The sequence below is a fragment of the Danio rerio genome, chromosome 22 (genome assembly GCF_052040795.2).
Source record: "Danio rerio strain M-AB ecotype USA chromosome 22, GRCz13ab, whole genome shotgun sequence".
NCBI lineage: Eukaryota > Metazoa > Chordata > Actinopteri > Cypriniformes > Danionidae > Danio > Danio rerio.
In genome coordinates, this window is record NC_141042.1 from 26593159 (window position 1) to 26612647 (window position 19489).

A 19489-nucleotide genomic window follows, 5' to 3' on the forward strand; every position below is an offset into this window, starting at 1 on the left:
AATCGAGGATTTGGAGGATCGTGACACCCCTACTAATCAGACACACCTGAACAGCTAATTACTAGATATACTAGAAACTTCCTGGCAAGTTTGTTGAAGCAAGTTGGAGATAAACTCTCCAGGACACCGGCCCTCCAGGACCGAGCTTGGACACCCCGGATGTAGAACTTGATGATTTTTCTAGCCTCTTTTGTAAAAAAAAATGTACATTTGAAAATTCATGGATAACAACAACAGCCAAATTATTAATTAACTTTAATATGGGCCACTTTTGGTGCTTCACACTTTTTTCTATTGGTCATTTTTTTCTTTCAAGAATGAGGTCCAAGACTTCTAAAAGTTACTTGTGGAATGTTTTCTCTATTTAACAACAGTACAGGTCAGTGGTGAAAGATGACTTCACTTATGTCAGATTCCGCTTGGTCTTTAAGTCTTCGATAGGTTAAACATTACATGATGCATCAATATTGTTCTGTAAAGGCTAAATTGAGTCTGCAGTCTGTAAAACAGATCTTCTTTGTGTTGTTTTGTGTTGTGTTCACACTTATTGTCAGATCAACACACAGATAAAGTAGTTCAGGCATGTTTTGAGAGCATTACAGTCCAAATCAAATCACTTTTATTGTTACATCATCAGCAGCACGTGTGCTATGATGAGTGAAACGCTTAGGTGCTGGCTCCAGACTGTACAAAATACAGATGCAAATAAAATGACAGTCCAAAATACAGACAGTGCAAATACGACAACATACTCAAAAAAAAAAAAAAAAAAAACAGGACAATGTAAAATTGACAGCCATATGTACATATGCAGTATCACTACGCTGAAGGATTTGACTTCTGTTAATGCAAGGAACCGGTGTGATGAACAAAGAGCAGGAGTCAGATACAATTTATTGAAGACAATAGTTTACAGTTTGATCAGAAAACAGCTTCAACACACTCCATGGGGTTCGCAGGCCGCTCTGCGTACAGTCTCAATTTCACAGAAATGATAGTAAGAGCAGCACACATGTGGTCAGTGACCAAATCAGATCATCAGGAATTCATACTTCCATTGTTTTCTGACATGATGCTGTTTTCTGCTTCTGCTTCCCACATTGTGCACTTCCTCCTGCGAGTGTCGCTGTCAGAACATATGATTCATTTGATTCACCTTAAAAGATTAAGGCAACCAGGATTGTTTACAGTGTAGTAAAGTTTTCATAGAGCCTATTTCTAATTTTAAAATATGGAAAGTTGTAATTTACTACTTCATTTTCTTTGCAGCATTATGTTGTTTATTAGTGTATTAAATAAAATGTTTAAAGTATTAAATTAATGCTTATGTGCCTGACTTAACCTTAACAAACAAATCATAATATTGCATTGGATTATGATCCACTTACATTGTATTTACAGAATTTGTACTAATTACAATTTGTGACCCAGTGTGTGAAAACCAGGCCACAACTAATTCTGAGATAAAGTTTGATTGTAGCCATTCATTTCCCTGTGATTTCAGTTGTTGACATAGTTTTACTCAGTTAATATTAAATACATATATTATCAGTATTTTCACAGCCTGTTTTTTATTTCATGTAGAAAACAGTAAATTACAAAAAAAAAAAGAAAAAAAAAAAGACTCCAGCTTACACCGACTGGGTCACATTTTTAACATTATTTATCAATTAACCTAAATATTGTTCATAATAATTACACTGCCATTACCATGCCGGCTCCGGGAGAGACTTGGGGTAAAGAACTGTCTGACTGCTTTGATTTTTGCGAGCTCTGTCATTGCGGGAATGCTGCTCTCCAGAGGCATGTTGTCCCACAGACCACCATGAGCCACAGAGAACGCTCTCCGACAAATCGTGCAGTTGGCTTAATAACAATTTCCAACACTTTGCAGCCAGGTATCTATTTTCTCCCACTCGCTGCAGTATTTTTTCAGTCGCATGCGTTTAAACTCTGAAATTTTAAGACTCGGAGGGTTAGCGGAAGCATCTGCCATTACTCTCTGTCAAGACTTGACAGACTCTGCACAGCAGACCCGCCCTCCTCACGAAGCAAAAACCAATCAAACTAACGATGACGTATGAAGTATTACCCAATCAAGAGTTGGAAATGAGGCATCTTCATAAAACGTGTGTGGGATGATTTGCATAAAAAATATACATTTAAAAATGATAAAAAAATACGGGACAGAACCATACCTGTCAACATTGGGATGTGAAAATAAAGGATATGCCCACCATAATAAGGGATTCCCCCAACACCCCCCCTCCCCCCTAAAAATATCCCCAAATTACTAAATATGTTCATTTGGAGCTGTTTCATTGTAAATAAACAGTTAAATGGTCAGCAATATGTTTTAAAAATATTATTAACAAAAGAAAAATAAATATGTACATTAGCAACAAATACATTAGCAAACAGTTCAGCTTATTAAAATGAATAGCTATTATAATGAAACAGAATCAAGCTATCAATCTCATTAGCCGTTTCTCCACTGTATAACTGCGCAACGAATGAATCTCTCATTTATTAAGATTTTTTTTTATTAGATTAAATAAGAGGTGTCACTTTAAAAATGCACACATCTAATGTTATAATGAAAGCATTCGACTGCTTTCCTAACTTTTTATGCTCATTTAAGACAAAATAAGTTGTGTTTGGAAAAAAAAAAACACCAAGATCGACATCTTTATATGTTATAATTATTAATTATGTGTGTATGTCTGTTTAAACATGCACATAAATGCCAGACCATCTGTTTATCACTATGGAGCACGTCAGCTGACAGTCATGGACCATTAAATTATATGACTGTTTTGAGGAATGTATCCGATTGTTAAGTGGTGACGTATGTTTACTGTTTCTGGGTCCAAGCCACCATTCATTTGAGTGGAGAAATCATTCGTTTATGATCACGTTTTATTCCTATCACACATTAAAGTTAATTTTATATAAAGTCATAGTGTACACAACAATCTCTGGGCTTGCTGCATAACAAATACCAAAAATGTAACAATTTATAAAAAATGAATGACTTTCTGGCCATCGGATATTAGGCATTGAAATATATATTGCGATCGTGATTTTCGAAAGTATTAAATCGCTTTGTAAATGTTTATTATTACTATTTCATGAGTCTCCCCATTCAGTTGAATAGAGCGCTTGGACCCGGAAGCCGCATCGCGTGACGTCACACTTAACAAGCGGATAGGATTATCGACGGCACCTGTAATCAAAAGGAAATGGAATTGCACCATTTTTAATATTTATTTATAAGTGTTTTCATTCCTAAACAAAGTGAAAGCACTGAAGACTCACGTTTTAGAGCAAGAAGCGACCCCAGGTGGTTCGCCGGTATGGGTTGTGTATAGGGAGGCTATAGAGAGAAAGACTGAAAATACGAGAGAAATACGGGAAAATACCTTTACGGCATGATAGCGGGATAGAACTGTAAAATACGGGAGAATCCCGGGAAAAACGGGAGGGTTGACAGGTATGGACAGAACCCGTCCTGTATTGATTCAAAACGGGACGATTCCGTATTTTAAGGGACAGGTGGCAACCCTATCCTCATCTTCCCTTAACCACTTTAATTCTATCCATTATTATGTTGATGATGTTTTCAAAACACTTTATTTTTCTATTTTCTCCCTCTTTTCTTTTTGACACCTAAAATACACATATATTGATTGATCTAGTTTACCGTTAGGAATTATTGTAAAAATACCCGCAATGTACTGTAAGATGGCATTTCAGTCACTAATTAGATTAATTCAATCATCCAAATGCTGTGTTTGCATTGTAGTAGGTATGATATAGATGACGTAACACAAATCTGACATGACTGTTCGGGAATGAATAATGCACCTTTTACACCTGTTGGGTCAAATCTGATACCTGCATTTTCAGCACAATTTATTTGTAACATAAAGAATTAATTATTAAATAATTATGTTTTGTTTCTATCAAGAAATAGAAGTTAGTAACATTTAAAGTTGTGTTCTTACTATAACATCTTGAAATTAGCAAACAGTTTCCAGCCAAAACGCCTGCGAGCAATTCAATGAGCGCCGCCATTTTGAAAAGGTCAAAAAAGCTCTTCCACTGCCTGCAGTGTCATGAAAATCCACAAGAGGGCAAAATACACGTATCAGACTATATACAACAGGCTTTCAATCAAAAGATTGATCAGGTTTATAATATACAGATCTTAGAAACTTGTGTATTAAAGATAATACGCGCTGCTTTATAGGGTAAAGGTCACAGACCCTGAGGAAAGGTGACTCGTTGCTTGGCAACAGCAGAACGCGTTCTAACGGTTGTAGAGAGTCTGCAGACAAGCACAAACTCAGCTTCAGTAATCTGCTGGAACCAGAAATGAAGGTTGATTGTGAAAGTTGCTCTCGGTCGATAAACACATCGAGCAAAACAGTTGAACGATTTCAGACGATGTCTACAAGACCTTTCAAGATTCTAGCGGAAATGGAAAGTTTTAAGACCGTGATGGGTAAGTCCAGACACTAAGAACACATGTGTTTTGTATTTGCCTGTTTTATACTGTATGTCAGATTTTTGATACTAAAACTCTAAAATAACTTGTGTACTTATTTTGGATTAATAAATACAACCATGCAATATTACACTGCCGTGAGCGCATCAGACGGTCGCTTTTAACCGTTTGTGTGTACATTCAGGTGTCTGTTATCCCAGTGCTGCTGTTTAGCCAAAATATAGCGATCATAAGTCAATAACCTGACGGTACGGTAGTGAATATAAATGCAGATGCAGTGTTTTAGTGAACAACATCAGTCTAATAAAACACCAGAGTAAAATGCAGATAACCTACTAAGTCTTACTTGAGTCAGAGTCAAACTCTTCCTAACGAATATATAATGATATACAGGCCTGTAGCCAGCCTGGGGGGAATGGGGCTTCCTTTTCTCTAAATGTAGACCTTTTAACAGTTATTAGCCTTATGTTTCTCTTAATAATGAGATTATAATACTGCACTTTAGTAACATTTTAAGCACTATTTTGAGCTGGATTAGCTTGATGGATGGTCATCATAATAGCATTTGCTAAATAAATAGAATGAAGAAATATGATAAAAATATTATTTTAAAAATACTAATTTATTATAACCTTTTGGGGCTTGTGTGGCCACAGTCATAGACAGCACATTTTAGCTCTTAAGTGGCTGTTTAAAATACTTTGAATGTTTTATATTTTGTTACAGACATACAGTGTCATCTTGCAACTGTTTTGCAGCATATGAAATGTCCCAAACCCTATTTTTGAACTGTCCAAAATGGGAAAAAAATGTTGTTTTTACTCTCTGAGAGTCATTTTTCTGTTATATATGCATTAAAAAATGGTCAGGAGAAAGTGTTTATGTAAATTCAGACCACGAGTCCACATATATGGACATCAGGTTTCTCTAAAAGTACATCATATCAAAAGATGATACTTAGATGTTTATTCTAATTAGGTTCCATTAAGCCCAAAAAGAAAAGAGAAATAAAAAAATGCATGTAAAAACACATTGGGCCTTAAGAGGATATTATATGTAATTTTTAAAAAGAGTTCAAGTTTTAAATGAGAAAATGGTAGTCTGTTGTCATTTTTGAGACAATTATAAACTGATCAGCACATTCAACTTTCCTCAAAACATAATATTATTGTACAGCTTAACTTTTTGAAAGTTTAACAAAAAATAGCCTAATAAGTATTAAATTTAACTTTAACATGGGCTGCTTTTGGCTTCAAACCTTATTATTGGTATTTGTTCAAAGATTCTGAATAAACGTCCAAGATTCTGAATAAACGTTGGGCTACTTGTAGTGAAAGATGACTTCACTGTTGTCATATTGTATGTTTTCTTGCACCGCTGGATGTCGGACTCATGAAAAATAATTGTTTAGATTTATTGTAAGCCTTCTTTGATGGGTTATTTTCACACTTTATGATGACATAGCAGTCAAAATAGGACTAAGAGCTCATGCTTGGGACAATTCTGGATCATATATCAGCGACGAGGGGGTCTTTCAAACCACTTCAACGCCCCCTGGCTACGGGCCTGATTTATAATGTATAATAGTGAAAATGTTCATTTTAATGCATTAACAGCTATACTAATAATGAATGACTATTCAATTGTGCAAAAATGTGACTCAGGACCCAGGGCTTATGTTAGCAATAGCCAAACTACATTACAAATACAGGCCCGTAGCCAGCCTGGTGAAAGGGGCGGCTCTTTTTTCTCAAAATGTGGACATTTTTGCAGTCTTAAAGCATTTTTCAACAGGTTATTTTCACAATTTATGGTGATGTAGCAGCCAAAATAGGACAAATGAGCTCATGTATAGTACAAATCCTGCACCTTCTCCATTGAGGTGTGGGTCTTTCAAACCAGCCGAACCCCCCACTCTGGCTACGGGCCTGAAATATGACAAAAGCAGGAGAATATTATGATCATGTTTCATGAAGATTATTTACAGACCTGCCGCTGTAAATGTATAAAAACTCAGTGTTTGATGTTTATAATCTGCACCGCTAAGAACTTAATTTGACAATTTAAAAAGTGATTTTGTCAATGTTTGTATTTTTTATGAATTAATGACAATAAAAATCATGATTTAGATTAAGAGTTTAATGTTTGTTGTGTTTTAATCCACAGTTAAAGGTGAAGGAGAGAAGTGGAAAGAGGATGATGCTTTTCACAGTGTTTTAGGTGAAGGTAAACCATATTCTCTACGGATACGCATCAAAGTTGCAGATCGGAAGAACATAAGAGTGGGCGCCGACACAGAGGCGTCCAGCTCAGGTCAGTCCACTCTTTATGACTGGAGAAATACTGAAAAACTGGAGCACTGCTGCCATTTGTTAAATCCCAGAGTAAAATAAACAGCAGCTATTGAAATAACTGATTATTAATAATTCATTATTGACTGTAATCCACATCAGGAGGAAGAGGAGTGAAGAGGAAAGCGGATGATGATTTGCAGAGTGTTTCTGATGGAGTCAAACCATATGCTCCGCGGAAACGCATCAGAGCTGCAGAGACGTCCAGCGATGAGAACAGCAGCTCAGGTCAGTTTCCCGTTACAGAATCACACTTTTCTACAGTTTCATCACTTAAAATTCATAATACAGAGGCAAGGTGCAAAGTATTTTAATCAGTTAGCTGCTAAAGCAATGGCAGAAATACACTGTATGTGTGAAAATTATCCACTTTTATTTGTGCCAAAAAAATCATTCAAATAGGGTGACGCGGTGGTGCAGTGGGTTGCATGTTCGCCTCACAGATAGAAGGTCGCTGGTTCGAACCTCGGCTGAGTCAGTTGGTGTTTCTGTGTGGAGTTTGCATGTTCTCCCCGTGTTGGCGTGGGTTTCCTCCGGGTGCTCCGGGTTCCCCCACAGTCCAAACTATTTTCTACAATGTAGATTGTGTCAAAGCAGCTTAACATAGAAGTTGTAGTAAATTGAAACTGTGTCAGTCCAGTTTTCCGAGTTAAAAAGCTTCATTACAGGCATAAAAAAAATAAATGATTGTTTAGATTAAGAGTGTATTGTTCATTGTGTTGTCATCCACATTAGGAGGAAGAGGAGAGAAGCGGAAAGCAGATGATGCTTTTCAGAGTGTTTCTGGTGGAGTCAAACCATCTGCCCACCGGAAACGCATCAAAGTTGCAGAGCTGGAGAACACAAGTGTAGACGCTGACACAGAGGCGTCCAGCTCAGGTCTGTCCACTCTTTATGACTGGAGAAATACTGGAAAACTGGAGCACTGCTGCCATTTGTTAAATCCCAGAGTAAAATAAATGGCAATTAATGAAATAATCGATCATTAATAATTCATTATTGACTGTAATCCACATCAGGAGGAAGAGGAGTGAAGAGGAAAGCGGATGATGGTTTGCAGAGTGATTCTGATGGAGTCAAACCATACGCTCTGCGGAAACGCATCAAAGCTGCAGAGACGTCCAGCGATGAGAACAGCAGCTCAGGTCAGTTTCCCGTCACACTCTTCTACAAGTGTATGAGCATATATTTGTCAGCTTAAAGGCACAGTGCACGACGACACAAAGCAGCAGAGCTTTTATTATGCCACAGTCCACCGCGTCTGGTTCTTCAGCTCGTGATCAGGTGTGCTGTTTTACATTTCAGGCTTCTGTTATAATGCTGCTCTGTGCAGTCAAATAAAACACAAACATATTAAAACCTCGCTAGACAAACAGAGCAGAAATAGAGGATGTGTGACGTCATTAGCATGAACACACACACTGGCTGTGTCTAAAATCACACACTTCCATACTAAACAGTACATTAAGACAGTACGTGAGCCGAGTAGTATGTCTAAATTCACAGTATTTGACAAACAGCATGTGAGAAGTACCCGGATGACCTACTACTACTGGAGAGATTCGGAAGTGGGCATCCAGTGGACGCTACTCTATCCCATAATGCATATATTGTGCCTTTAAAACTGTGAACGATGCAGTATTGTGCAAAGTATTTCTCAGTAGTGCTTCATGACAAAACATCTGGAAACTAGTAGCACTGCTGCCATTTGAACAGATCCCCAAATACAATAAATGCCAATCAATGAAAGAACTGAGCATTAATAATGCATTGTTTACTGTAATCCACAGAAGCTCCAAGAGCACAGAAGAGGAAGGCTAGATGTCTGGATCAGAACACAGCTGCTGCAAAACGAGTGAAAACAGCACAGATCCAACATGGCGGCAGCAGCAGTGGCGGGAAAACTGCAGCAGAAGACAGCAGCTCAGGTCAGTGTGCTTTAGGAAGCTGTAGGGGCGCCATATGGACATATCACATATATGATGACATCACAATATTTTAAGGGATTTAAATATTTGAAGTGATGTTGGTTTTATTTTAATTTTTCAAGCGGTCATATTATCTGAACATTTGTTTTGAGTTATTTTAGTCACAGGAACTAAACTATGAAAAATAAACTAAACTAAGAAAACTATGAATGTGTGCTCTAATCCGCTAATGCAGTGAATTAATTCAGCTTATTTTATTGTTTCAATTATCTTGTAGTCTCTTAAATGTGATTTTCTCCATATTTAGATTTTTGAATCCTCAGATAGCACAACAGAAATCTGCCATGAAATAATAAAACATGATTGATTAATTGTAGAGTGTATTGTTCATTGTGTTGTCATCCACATAAGGAGGAAGAGGAGAGAAGCGGAAAGCAGATGATGCTTTTCAGAGTGTTTCTGGTGGAGGCAAACCATCTGCCCGCCGGAAACGCATCAGAGTTGCAGAGCTGGAGGACACAAGTGTAGATGCCGACACAGAGGCGTCCAGCTCAGGTCAGTCCACTCTTTATGACTGGAGAAATACTGGAAAACTGGAGCACTGCTGCCATTTGTTAAATCCCAGTGTAAAATAAATGCCAATATTGAAATAACCGATTATTAATAATTCATTATTGACTGTAATCCACAGAAGTTCCAAGAGGACAGAAGAGAAAGGCTGGATGTCTGGATCAGGACAGCAGAAATCAGGACACAGTTGCTGCAAAACGAATGAAAACAGCACAGATCCAACATGGCGGCAGCAGCAGTGGGAAAACTGCAGCAGAAAACAGCAGCTCAGTTGAAGACAGCAGCTCAGCTGAAGACAGCAGATCAGTTGAAGACAGCAGAACAGTTGAAGACAACAGATCAGTTGAAGACAGCAGATCAGTTGAAGACAACAGATCAGTTGAAGACAGCAGATCAGCTAAAGACAGCAGATCAGTTGAAGACAACAGATCAGTTGAAGACAGCAGATCAGTTGAAGACAACAGATCAGTTGAAGACAGCAGATCAGTTGAAGACAACAGATCAGTTGAAGACAACAGATCAGTTGAAGACAGCAGATCAGCTAAAGACAGCAGATCAGTTGAAGACAGCAGATCAGTTGAAGACAGCAGATCAGTTGAAGGCAGCAGATCAGTTGAAGACAGCAGATCAGCTGAAGACAGCAGATCAGCTGAAGACAGCAGATCAGTTGAAGACAGCAGATCAGTTGAAGACAGCAGATCAGTTGAAGACAGCAGTTCAGTTAAAGACAGCAGCTCAGGTTCGTCTTCTGTCATAATGTTTTCTGTCTAATCTGCAGGGTTTTGTATTATTTTTCAGAGTTTTACAGAATTTTCTCACTATTAGATTAGAGCAGAAGAGTCACAGGAGTGAGCAATGTCATAAATGTGATGTATTTCTCTCCAGGATCTTTACTTGACAGATATGTGCTTGGAGAGAAGCTGGGAGAGGGACGCCATGGCACTGTCTATTTGGCTACACGGAAATCTGACGGCCAGAAGGTAACATTCACTTCATTTGTGTGTGTGTGTGTGTGTGTGTGCGTGTGTGTGATCAGACATCTCTCTGGTTGAAAAAGTTTTGACTTTATGCTTTCTTTGCAGGTTGCCATAAAAATTGTGATTAAGGATTATTATGGAGAGTTGTACCACGTGGTAAGTTTGCATTCAAATATCTGAAGAGAAGTGATGAACTCCATGTTTAGTCATGTTTTTATGTTGTGTATTGAAGGGTGCAAGTGTAAACAACACGCTTTATGGAAAAGACTGAAACTGGACGTGTTTAGTCATTTCCAGAAATCCTGTTTTGACTGAATATTAAAGAGTTTCTGGACATTTCTAATAATGGGGGTTATCAGATTTTGCAGATGAACTGCGGAGCACAAAACCAGTCATAATGTCTGAAACTGAGATTTGTGGATCATCTGAAAGATCAGTAAAGAAGCTTTTCAATCATGTTTGCTTTGTTAGAACAATATTTGATGGAGATGCGGCTGTTTGACCATCTGGAAGGTGAAAAACATCTGAATATTGAGAAAATCAGCTTTAAAGTTAATAACTTAAACTAAGTCCCGCACATTTCCATGTAAACTACATATAATAATACCACACTGATAGGAAATACACAAATATATACTGAAACTAAATCTTTAATTAAAGTCAGAATTTAGAGTTTTCCTAAAAATAAACACGCATGACAAAAGACTGGTGTAGTAGTCCAGGGTCACATGTAGTGTTGAGTTTGAGTTAATATGTGAACATAGCTCTGTTTCCATCCACCTGTTTCATGCACATTTAGGATTCTCACAATAACAATGCTGAAAACACCAAGATGCACAAACATGTTTTCATGCGCATAACTTACTAGGATAAACTTTATTCCAGAAGAAAAAAAGTACATCAACTGCATCAGGAGCATTTTTACCTGATAAACACTAGCATGTGTGGTAAATATTGACTTCTCATTAATTACAAATTATCAGACCGGAGGTTTTGAATATCAGAAAATAGACTTTATTCTCCATAATAAAGCCGAGAAAGAGCAGAGCAGACCCCAGAGCATTCTGAAGTCTCTCCTGCACCTTCTAAAGTTTTAGTGTGTTTGTTACAATTTTTATACAGGATTATTTGACACACCCCTAAGTCTCTTTTTAACTCTTGACCATTTTTGAATAGGTTTCTAGTCTAAGGGGTCCTGCTATTCTTGGCTCTCAGCCCACTAGCTCATGTCAGCAGAGATGTTACAGGTCTATGTCAGCAAAGTATAGATGCAACTTATGCAAAGGAACTAAGTGTTTACATACATTGTTATGATAGGATAATAACTTGATAATATGTTACTCATTCTAACTTCTGACACATATAGCTTCATAGAAGTATTTAACATATATGATCAGTGCTTTACATAATTAGTTATTCTACACAATCAGTCACTCAGCCTTCTCCTAGTGTTGCTCCTGTGCAGGCATACTCATCTTACACAGACATATCACTGTATTTTTAACACAGGCTGGCATGTTTGCTGCAAACAATACATACATTTTGAGAAGAGAAAATTAACTGCTTTACACTTAGAAAATACTTCACACTGAGATAATAGAAATCTTCTTCAAATGCAGATTAAACAAGTCATGTGATTGTGTCAGAAGAGGTCATGTGATGATATCAATGTGTGTTCAGGGTCTTTGTGTCATTAATGTTGGTCTGCAGCTCTCCAGTGTGTCAGATCTGAAATGTTGATTGTAGATGGCCTCAGCTAGGGATGATATCGTTAAGGTTTTATTGGTATTACTACTTTTATCGATAACACTTATTAGTTTAGTACTTTAACTGTTCTCTTATAAATCTTATTATTTTTAGGAAAAAAAACAATTGAACAGAATTGACACTTAATTTTATTATTACATTTATGCAAAATAAAGCAAAACCAATAAATGTAAAACAATTAAATACAGATTTTCCTGTAGAAGAATGTATAATGGTTTGAAGAAAAGTGACTCTCAGTTTTAACCTTTTTTCTTCTGGGGAAAAATCAACATGTTTGCCTTTTCTGCCAGAAGTCAGGATCTTTCTTGGTTTCTTGTGCTCCTGCAGTTGAAAATCTTCTTTTAGTTGCAAAATGCAGTTAAATAATCAGAGAATATTTAGGATTTTTCATCAACACATTCGCATAAATGAGTCACCGGTGTTTTGGGAGTGAACAATGTAAAAATAATTGTATAAATTCCTAATAAGAATAGTTTATTATTAGGTTATATTTGTAAATACAGTAATGTAAAAGCCTTTTTAATGTTTAAGATGTATTCAGGCTGCTGCAGAAAGAAATACTGTTTTCATTGTAACTGAATGTGTGTTTATTAAACTATAAATATGAGACTAATTTACAGAGACTTTATGTGATTGACTGCTAGCATAACGATGTGGATGATGTACATTAAACTAGTCAGTCGAAAACTTTTCATTTGTCTTTCTGCAGTTAACGCACTTTTGAAAGACGCTTTCACTTAGCCAGATTGCTTGGTTTCTGCTCATACAAGTAAACAACTTGATGTGTTTGTTGCGATGGGCATTCTTGCTGTCCACTCAGGAAATACAACCCGTTTGGTTTTCTCCGCCACTCCGCAAGCTTACGAGCTGTGTGTGCACCCGAGTCTTATGTTGTGAGCTATGTGTGTGCGCTCAGCGCGAGCCTCCAGTGAACGGGCGTGCATAGCCGAGAACTGTGAAGGCTTTTATACTTGACGCACTCGCCGTTGTACTATTGGGGAGAAACATGAGCATTCCTCATGTGAGATTTCCCACTGTGCAGATGAATATCACAAATTAGAAAAGGTTGGTCAGTTAATTATTCTACTGTTAGTAATGTTTACTCAGCAATAATTCTCCAGAACCGATAGCAGAACCGTTAACGTCAGCGCTTTCCTATACTACGATCTTTTATAATTTAGCTGCGATACTGATAAAGTACAGAGTTTCAGTACCCATCTCTAGCCTCAGTCCTCCGTCAGTCTGTCATCACAGTGCTTCAGTATTCTTCTTCTTCTTTTATTATTGCCTCCAGAACTGTCTTGAGCATCTGTCCGCGCTCCCGTCTCTAAAAGTCACCGCATTTACCGCGCTCATTGTGTTTGGTCTTGGTCTTCTGTGGCGAAACTCATTTCTCTGACTGATATTTGACGCCAGTTTATAATTCAGTGATGATTTAATTCTCTTGGACTCATTGATGGAAACGCTGCTTTATTCTTTTATATGATCTGCCAGTTTTGCACATGAGTTTAATCAGCATCTTTGGATGGAAACACAGCTATTGACACATTACAATGCCATAAATATATGAGACACTCACATCTAACCTTTTCCTGACTTGATTTTTCTCTAGGATGGATATTCTACATATGTGATCCCAGAAGCACGTCATATGATGATCCTCAAGAAACCTCCGCTCTGCCCGTACATCATAGAGCTGTACGAGTACGCCATGGAGGGAAGGAATAACTACCTGGTCATGGAGTACGCGTCCTCGTACATAACCTTGGGAAAGTTCATCACGGAGAACAATGGCTGCCTGAGTGAGAGTGTTGCCCGGCAGCTGATCGTGCAGCTCATTATTGCTGCACAGCACTGCATTGAGCATGGCATATTCCATGGGTCCATGAATCTAGAAAACATCCTGGTCAATCCAAAGACCCTGGAGCTGAAGCTGATTGATTTTGGCTACAGTTCTTATGTTTCAAAAGGCTGCTGGAGATGCCCCACTCTGGGTGAGTTGGCTTTTTAGTGCTGCTTATTAAAGGGAAAGTTCACACATATGAAGATAGCTTTAGTAATGAAAAATTCTCATGTCGTCCTGAACCCCTGAACACAAATGAAGACATTTTAGATGAAATCTGAGAGCTCTTTGAGTCTCCATAGACAGCAAGGGTCTATAAACGGACCCAAAACATCCTCAAAACAGACCATATGCCTTCAGTGGATCAATCAGAGCATTATCAGACTCTGATAATACTTTTATTTCCACATAAAGCCAAAATAACGACTTTATTGAACAGGTTCTCATCCTCAGTGTCAGTATATTGCGCACGTTCAGGAGAGGTCTGAGGCCTTCACGCATGTTGCTCTCAGTTGCACTGCTGATGTATCATCTCGGATGCGCCTGTGCTTTCTTCCAATCAGAGGAGGACATCAGCGGTGTACGTCACTGCACAGAGCTCTTCTGAGTGTGCGCAATATACTGACACTGAGGACAAGAAACTGTTCAATAAAGTCATGATTTCCAGTTGAACCACTGAAGGCATATATGGTCAGAGAGCTCCCACGTTTCTTCTAAAATATCTTCATTTGTGTTCAATAGCTGAATGAAGGTCTCAGGGGTCTAGGCTGAGTTATTAATAACAGAATGACATTTTTGGGTGAACTGACCCTTCATCTGTAACCTGCTGTGCATGTATGCTGATGTCAGGAAGGCAAAGATATTGTGAATTACTAACATGAAAATCTCTCACTTGCAGGAGTAACGAGATACCGTAAAAAGGAAGGGGAACCCTTCAGCTATATTTTTTCTGCTGTTAAAGCGCATGTCTGGGCTGTTAGACGAATGCTGTCATACATGGTCAACGGATATGGCTGTTTCTCCAGAGATGGAAGTCCACAATTTAACCCCAGTTTGTCAGCAGGTGAGAAAACAACACTACACATGGTGCAGCTCATGGGTGCCGCTGGGCCACTTATTTTCACTCAGCCCCACTAAATGGTTCACTACTATATTATCAGCTCAGTCCCCTTTAAATTTGATAAGAAAGCGGCAGCAAACTTCAGCTCTTCTGTTTTCAACTAATTAGTCATTTAATCAGTAAAGCACAGCTGTGTGGAGTGAGAGCAGAAGCTGTGTTTATCAATAGATTGGTATAATATCTGCATATTTGCAGTTCTTTGCTGTAGAAACACTTGTATCACTTGTACCCCAATGGGTCATGGAGGAGCAGTCGGTTTCCCATGTATCTACAGTTTCCTCAACGCTCCTCTCATCATCACAGCTGTTTCCTCCAGAGAACATGTAACTCTTAACAAACAGTTTACTATGTTTATTTCACAATTAACTCTAAATATAAAGCTCATCACAGTGCATATGTCATTAACTAAAGCGTACCGTCATGCACAGCGTTAAACAGTGACAGAAGCACTCAGTGTGCGCACTCACTTTAATATCGAGTGACATCAGAGTAAACATCATGTGTTGCATTTCTTATTTCCACTTATAATATGATTGTGAAATATGTAAATTAGCCTCTACGGCTTTAATATGTTCATATTTTGAATGAGAAAAGTGGCGTTTTATTTATTTAATACATGAAATAATGTACTTTTACAAAAGTGGTTTGTACCACAGTAAACAGGTGTGTTGAGCTGATTTCACTCATTCAGAACTCTATGTCTGTCTATGAAATACAATGGAATACAGCTTTAGTGTACAACCCTGCCATATTCGTCAAACTTAACATGTGTTATTAGGATAATATGTATAACAGTTGGACAGGAAACAGCTGGACATTACTGCCTCCATATGTCATCATGGCTCTAAATAAAAGCTCTCACTTTAAATTTCAAATCTTTTTTCAAACAAGTAATGTATAGTCAGTAGATTGCCGCATGGATTTTAAATGCAGAAGCAAAAGCAAACAGTAATCCATTGATAATCCCACTTATTCCATGGTCATTTTCATAGACAAGTTAAAGTACTATTGCAGGAGATTTGACTGAATCTCCGTCTGTTACGATTTGGTCGTGTGTTTGATATTATAGCTAATAGTAACGTGTGTTAGCTACCTCATCCATTTCTGACCGTATTTGCGACTTGGTTGATCCCCATTGCCTCCAGGTAAAGCACACATCCAATGAAATGGTTATGGCTAATGTTTGCATGTGGCGCATTCATCTAGAACTGATTATAACTGACTGAAACTGGATTTAATGATTTCATTCCAGCAAATCAGAATCAAGAATTTCACCAGACCACTGAATAAATCTCTGTGTTGTATCATCATCGAGAGCATCCATGACTAACATGTTCTCTCTTTAATATTTCCACAGAGTGCCGGGATCTGTTGGGGCGGTTATACAGTTTCCACCCTGAAACAGGACCTGTTTTAGAGGAGATTTTAGAGCACGAGTGGTTCAGCATGACGTAGAGGCCATCAGCAGCAGGAAACGGTTTCATTCTTCCATGTTTGATGTTTGTCATTTGTTGTTTTCCGCTTCTGCTTCCCAAATTCTGCACTTCCTCCTGCGAGGGATGCAGTCAGAGCTGCATGTAAATGAGGGCCGGTTGAAGCGTCTCCATTCGTCCATAAGCTCTAGACTGACAGCTCCTCCTCCAGCCAATCTGGTGAGGAAGGAAGCTGATGTCACTCTAATGGCGGCCGATGCGCACAGGCGACGCCGGAGATTGAGTGTTAGCGCTAATCCTCAGCTGGGGTAGAATGTGTCTGCGGCAGGACAGCATTAATAGTTTGAAATAAGGAAAGCAGGTTGATTGACGTTTAGACAGGACGTAGTGTTTTATTTCAACTGGGTTAGCACTGACTGTAGAGTAAATAGTCATATTAAGGGAAATAGTCACAGATTAATCAATCAAACTGCTGGATTTATTAGCATACTAGTGTGCTTTATTTCTCTAGCTGTAGGAGTAATAGTAAAAGATAAAGTCTGCATATCATTACTGTAGTGCGTCAATACTTTATAAAGACAGAAAGCCTAGTTTAGACAGTGGTCGTAGCTCTAACGGGACTTTAGGCAGGTTTAAGTGAGATAAGCGCATATAACAGGGGCGTCGTGGGCCGGTTTTGAAGGCGTTTTCTCTTTAACAGAGATAGGATGGGGTGGCCTCCTGCCACAGACATATTTTAGCCCAGCGGTGGATTTCTCAGATCGGATGAGGATTATTTCTAGTGCTGCTGCTCACACCTTTCTGCTTTCTTCTTCTTCTCACTTGTTCTCCAAGCGAGCGCTGGATTTCTGCAAATGAGCTTTAACTTAAACCAGTAGCTGAAGTAGTTTAATGGAGACATTTTGAACAGCAGCGTTTGCTAAATAACAGCGGTTTAGTCAAGACTGGGATATTTAGATATTGGTTATGGACACAAGTGTAGTTTAGAGTATGACTTTAATAGATGTTTATTGATATTAATAAGCTTATTATTGATGATGTTTAGCTTATTTCTGCTTGTGTTCTTTAGATAATGTGCGTGCTTGTTTGGAGAAATATTGGAGTAAGTTAGTGTTAGTTAAAGTGTTCGTTAATGAAGTATAATCAGTCAGGGTTAGGGTTTAGAGTTAGACATGCACAACATAGAGGAGTACTAATCTAAGAGTACTAATCATCTTTACTAATGAGGACAAACCTCACCTCTTTCTTTCTTTCTTTCTTTCTTTCTTTCTTTCTTTCTTTCTTTCCTAAACACTTGATTTTTTGTTTTTAGAGTTAGGTTAGGGTTAGGATATGGTTAGGGTGTTTGTTAGGGTTATGGTTGGGTTAGGGTTATGGGTTAAGTAAGGTTTTTTTTTTGCTTTGTGTTTGGTTTATTTAGTTTCTCCTCTTTCTTCTTCTCTGTCACTGTTGTGTGATCACTGCAGATTGTTATTTAAGAGCGATTGTTAATTATTATACACTTCTCTGTCCTCGCCTGTGCGCATTGGCCGTCATTTGAGTGACCTCAGCTTTTCTCCTCGCCTGATTGGCTGGAGAAGGAAGCTGTCAATCTAGAGCTAATAGGCCAATAGGGAGGCTTCAGCCGGCCCTCATTTGCATGCAGCTCTGACAGCAACACTCGCAGGAGGAAGTGCACAATGTGGGAAGCAGAAGCAGAAAACAGCATCATGTCAGAAAACAATGGAAGTATGAATTCCTGATGATCTGATTTGGTCACTGACCACATGTGTGCTGCTCTTCCTATCATTTCTGTGAAATTGAGACTGTACGCAGAGCGGCCTGCGAACCCCATGGAGTGTGTTGAAGCTGTTTTCTGATCAAACTGTAAACTATTGTGTTCAATAAATTGTATCTCTGACTCCTGCTCTTTGTTCATCACACCGGCTCCTTGCATTAACAGAAGTCAAATCATTCAGCGTAGTGATACGGGACTGTTATGCACTCAAAACATGCCTGAACTACTTTATCTGTGTGTTGATCTGACAATAAGTGTGAACACAACACAAAACAACACAGAGAAGATCTGTTTTACAAACTGCAGACTCAATTTAGCCTTTATAGAACAATATTGATGCATCTTGTAATGTTTAAAGCACATTGCCCTGCCATTTGTGTGACTATAATGTGAAATATAAGAGTGTGTTGACTGTGATTTAAGTAATCCTACTGTAATATCTACTGAACTAGCGCCAGGGGTTTCCCAATGTCTGACCAGCAAATGTTGAGCTTTAGCCACAGAACAATGGTTAGAATGGAAATGTCTTCATTTCACAACAGTTTTTAACAACACTCAGAAAATATTGTGAAAGTTTTGTGGAAAACTGTTATGGAAACACACTTATGCTTCAGTTTGTGCTAGAGTTACATTCACACAGCACAGTACACTCAAATATTAGCTAATAAGTGAAGTGAACTAGCTAGTGTTCCCAGTTCTCCCAACAATGAAAGATCTGTCATCCTTTACTCAAGTGAAGATATGTTGAAGAATGCTGCACTCATTGACATCTATAGTGTTGTCTTTGCTACTAGAAGTCGATGAGTGCCAGCTAGCAGCATTCTTCAAAATATCTTCACTTGTGTTCAATATACTTGAGTAAACGAGGTAAGGCTTATCAGTCTGAAATTGCAGCGGCACCTACAAACAGATATACAGTGAGGGTAAAAAGTATTTGATTTTGTTGGTTTGCCCACTAATAAAGACATGTTCATTCTATACTTTTAATGGTAGATGTATTCTAACATGGAGAGACAGAATATCAAAAAGAAAATTCAGAAAATAACTTTAAAGAAAATATTTGAATTGATTTGTATTTCATTGAGGGAAATAAGTATTTGATCCCTCCAGCCAAAAGCACCTAATACTTGGTGGCACAGCCTTTGTTTGCAAGCACAGCGGACAGACGTTTGTTGTACTTAACTACAAGGTTAGCTCACATATCAGGGGGGAT

The 19489-nt window shown here is 38.3% G+C and overlaps 2 protein-coding genes across 2 annotated transcripts in view; one reads left to right on the top strand and one right to left on the bottom strand.

The window, feature by feature from the left end:
* The window catches only part of fam20cl (family with sequence similarity 20 member C, like), a 588191-nt gene that overhangs the window by 501249 nt on the left and 67453 nt on the right, over positions 1 to 19489 (bottom strand). The window lies entirely within an intron of this gene.
* LOC147838522 (uncharacterized) lies at positions 885 to 18399 on the top strand. The gene is made up of 14 exons (XM_087304440.1): positions 885 to 2825; positions 3205 to 4507; positions 6677 to 6823; positions 6964 to 7089; positions 7597 to 7740; positions 7881 to 8006; positions 8652 to 8789; positions 9201 to 9344; positions 9481 to 10098; positions 10245 to 10339; positions 10442 to 10492; positions 13716 to 14097; positions 14845 to 15009; positions 16424 to 18399. The coding sequence occupies exons 2-14, from the start codon at positions 4378 to 4380 to the stop codon at positions 16519 to 16521; spliced, it is 2364 nt and encodes a 787-aa protein (XP_087160566.1). The 5' UTR covers positions 885 to 2825; positions 3205 to 4377; the 3' UTR covers positions 16522 to 18399.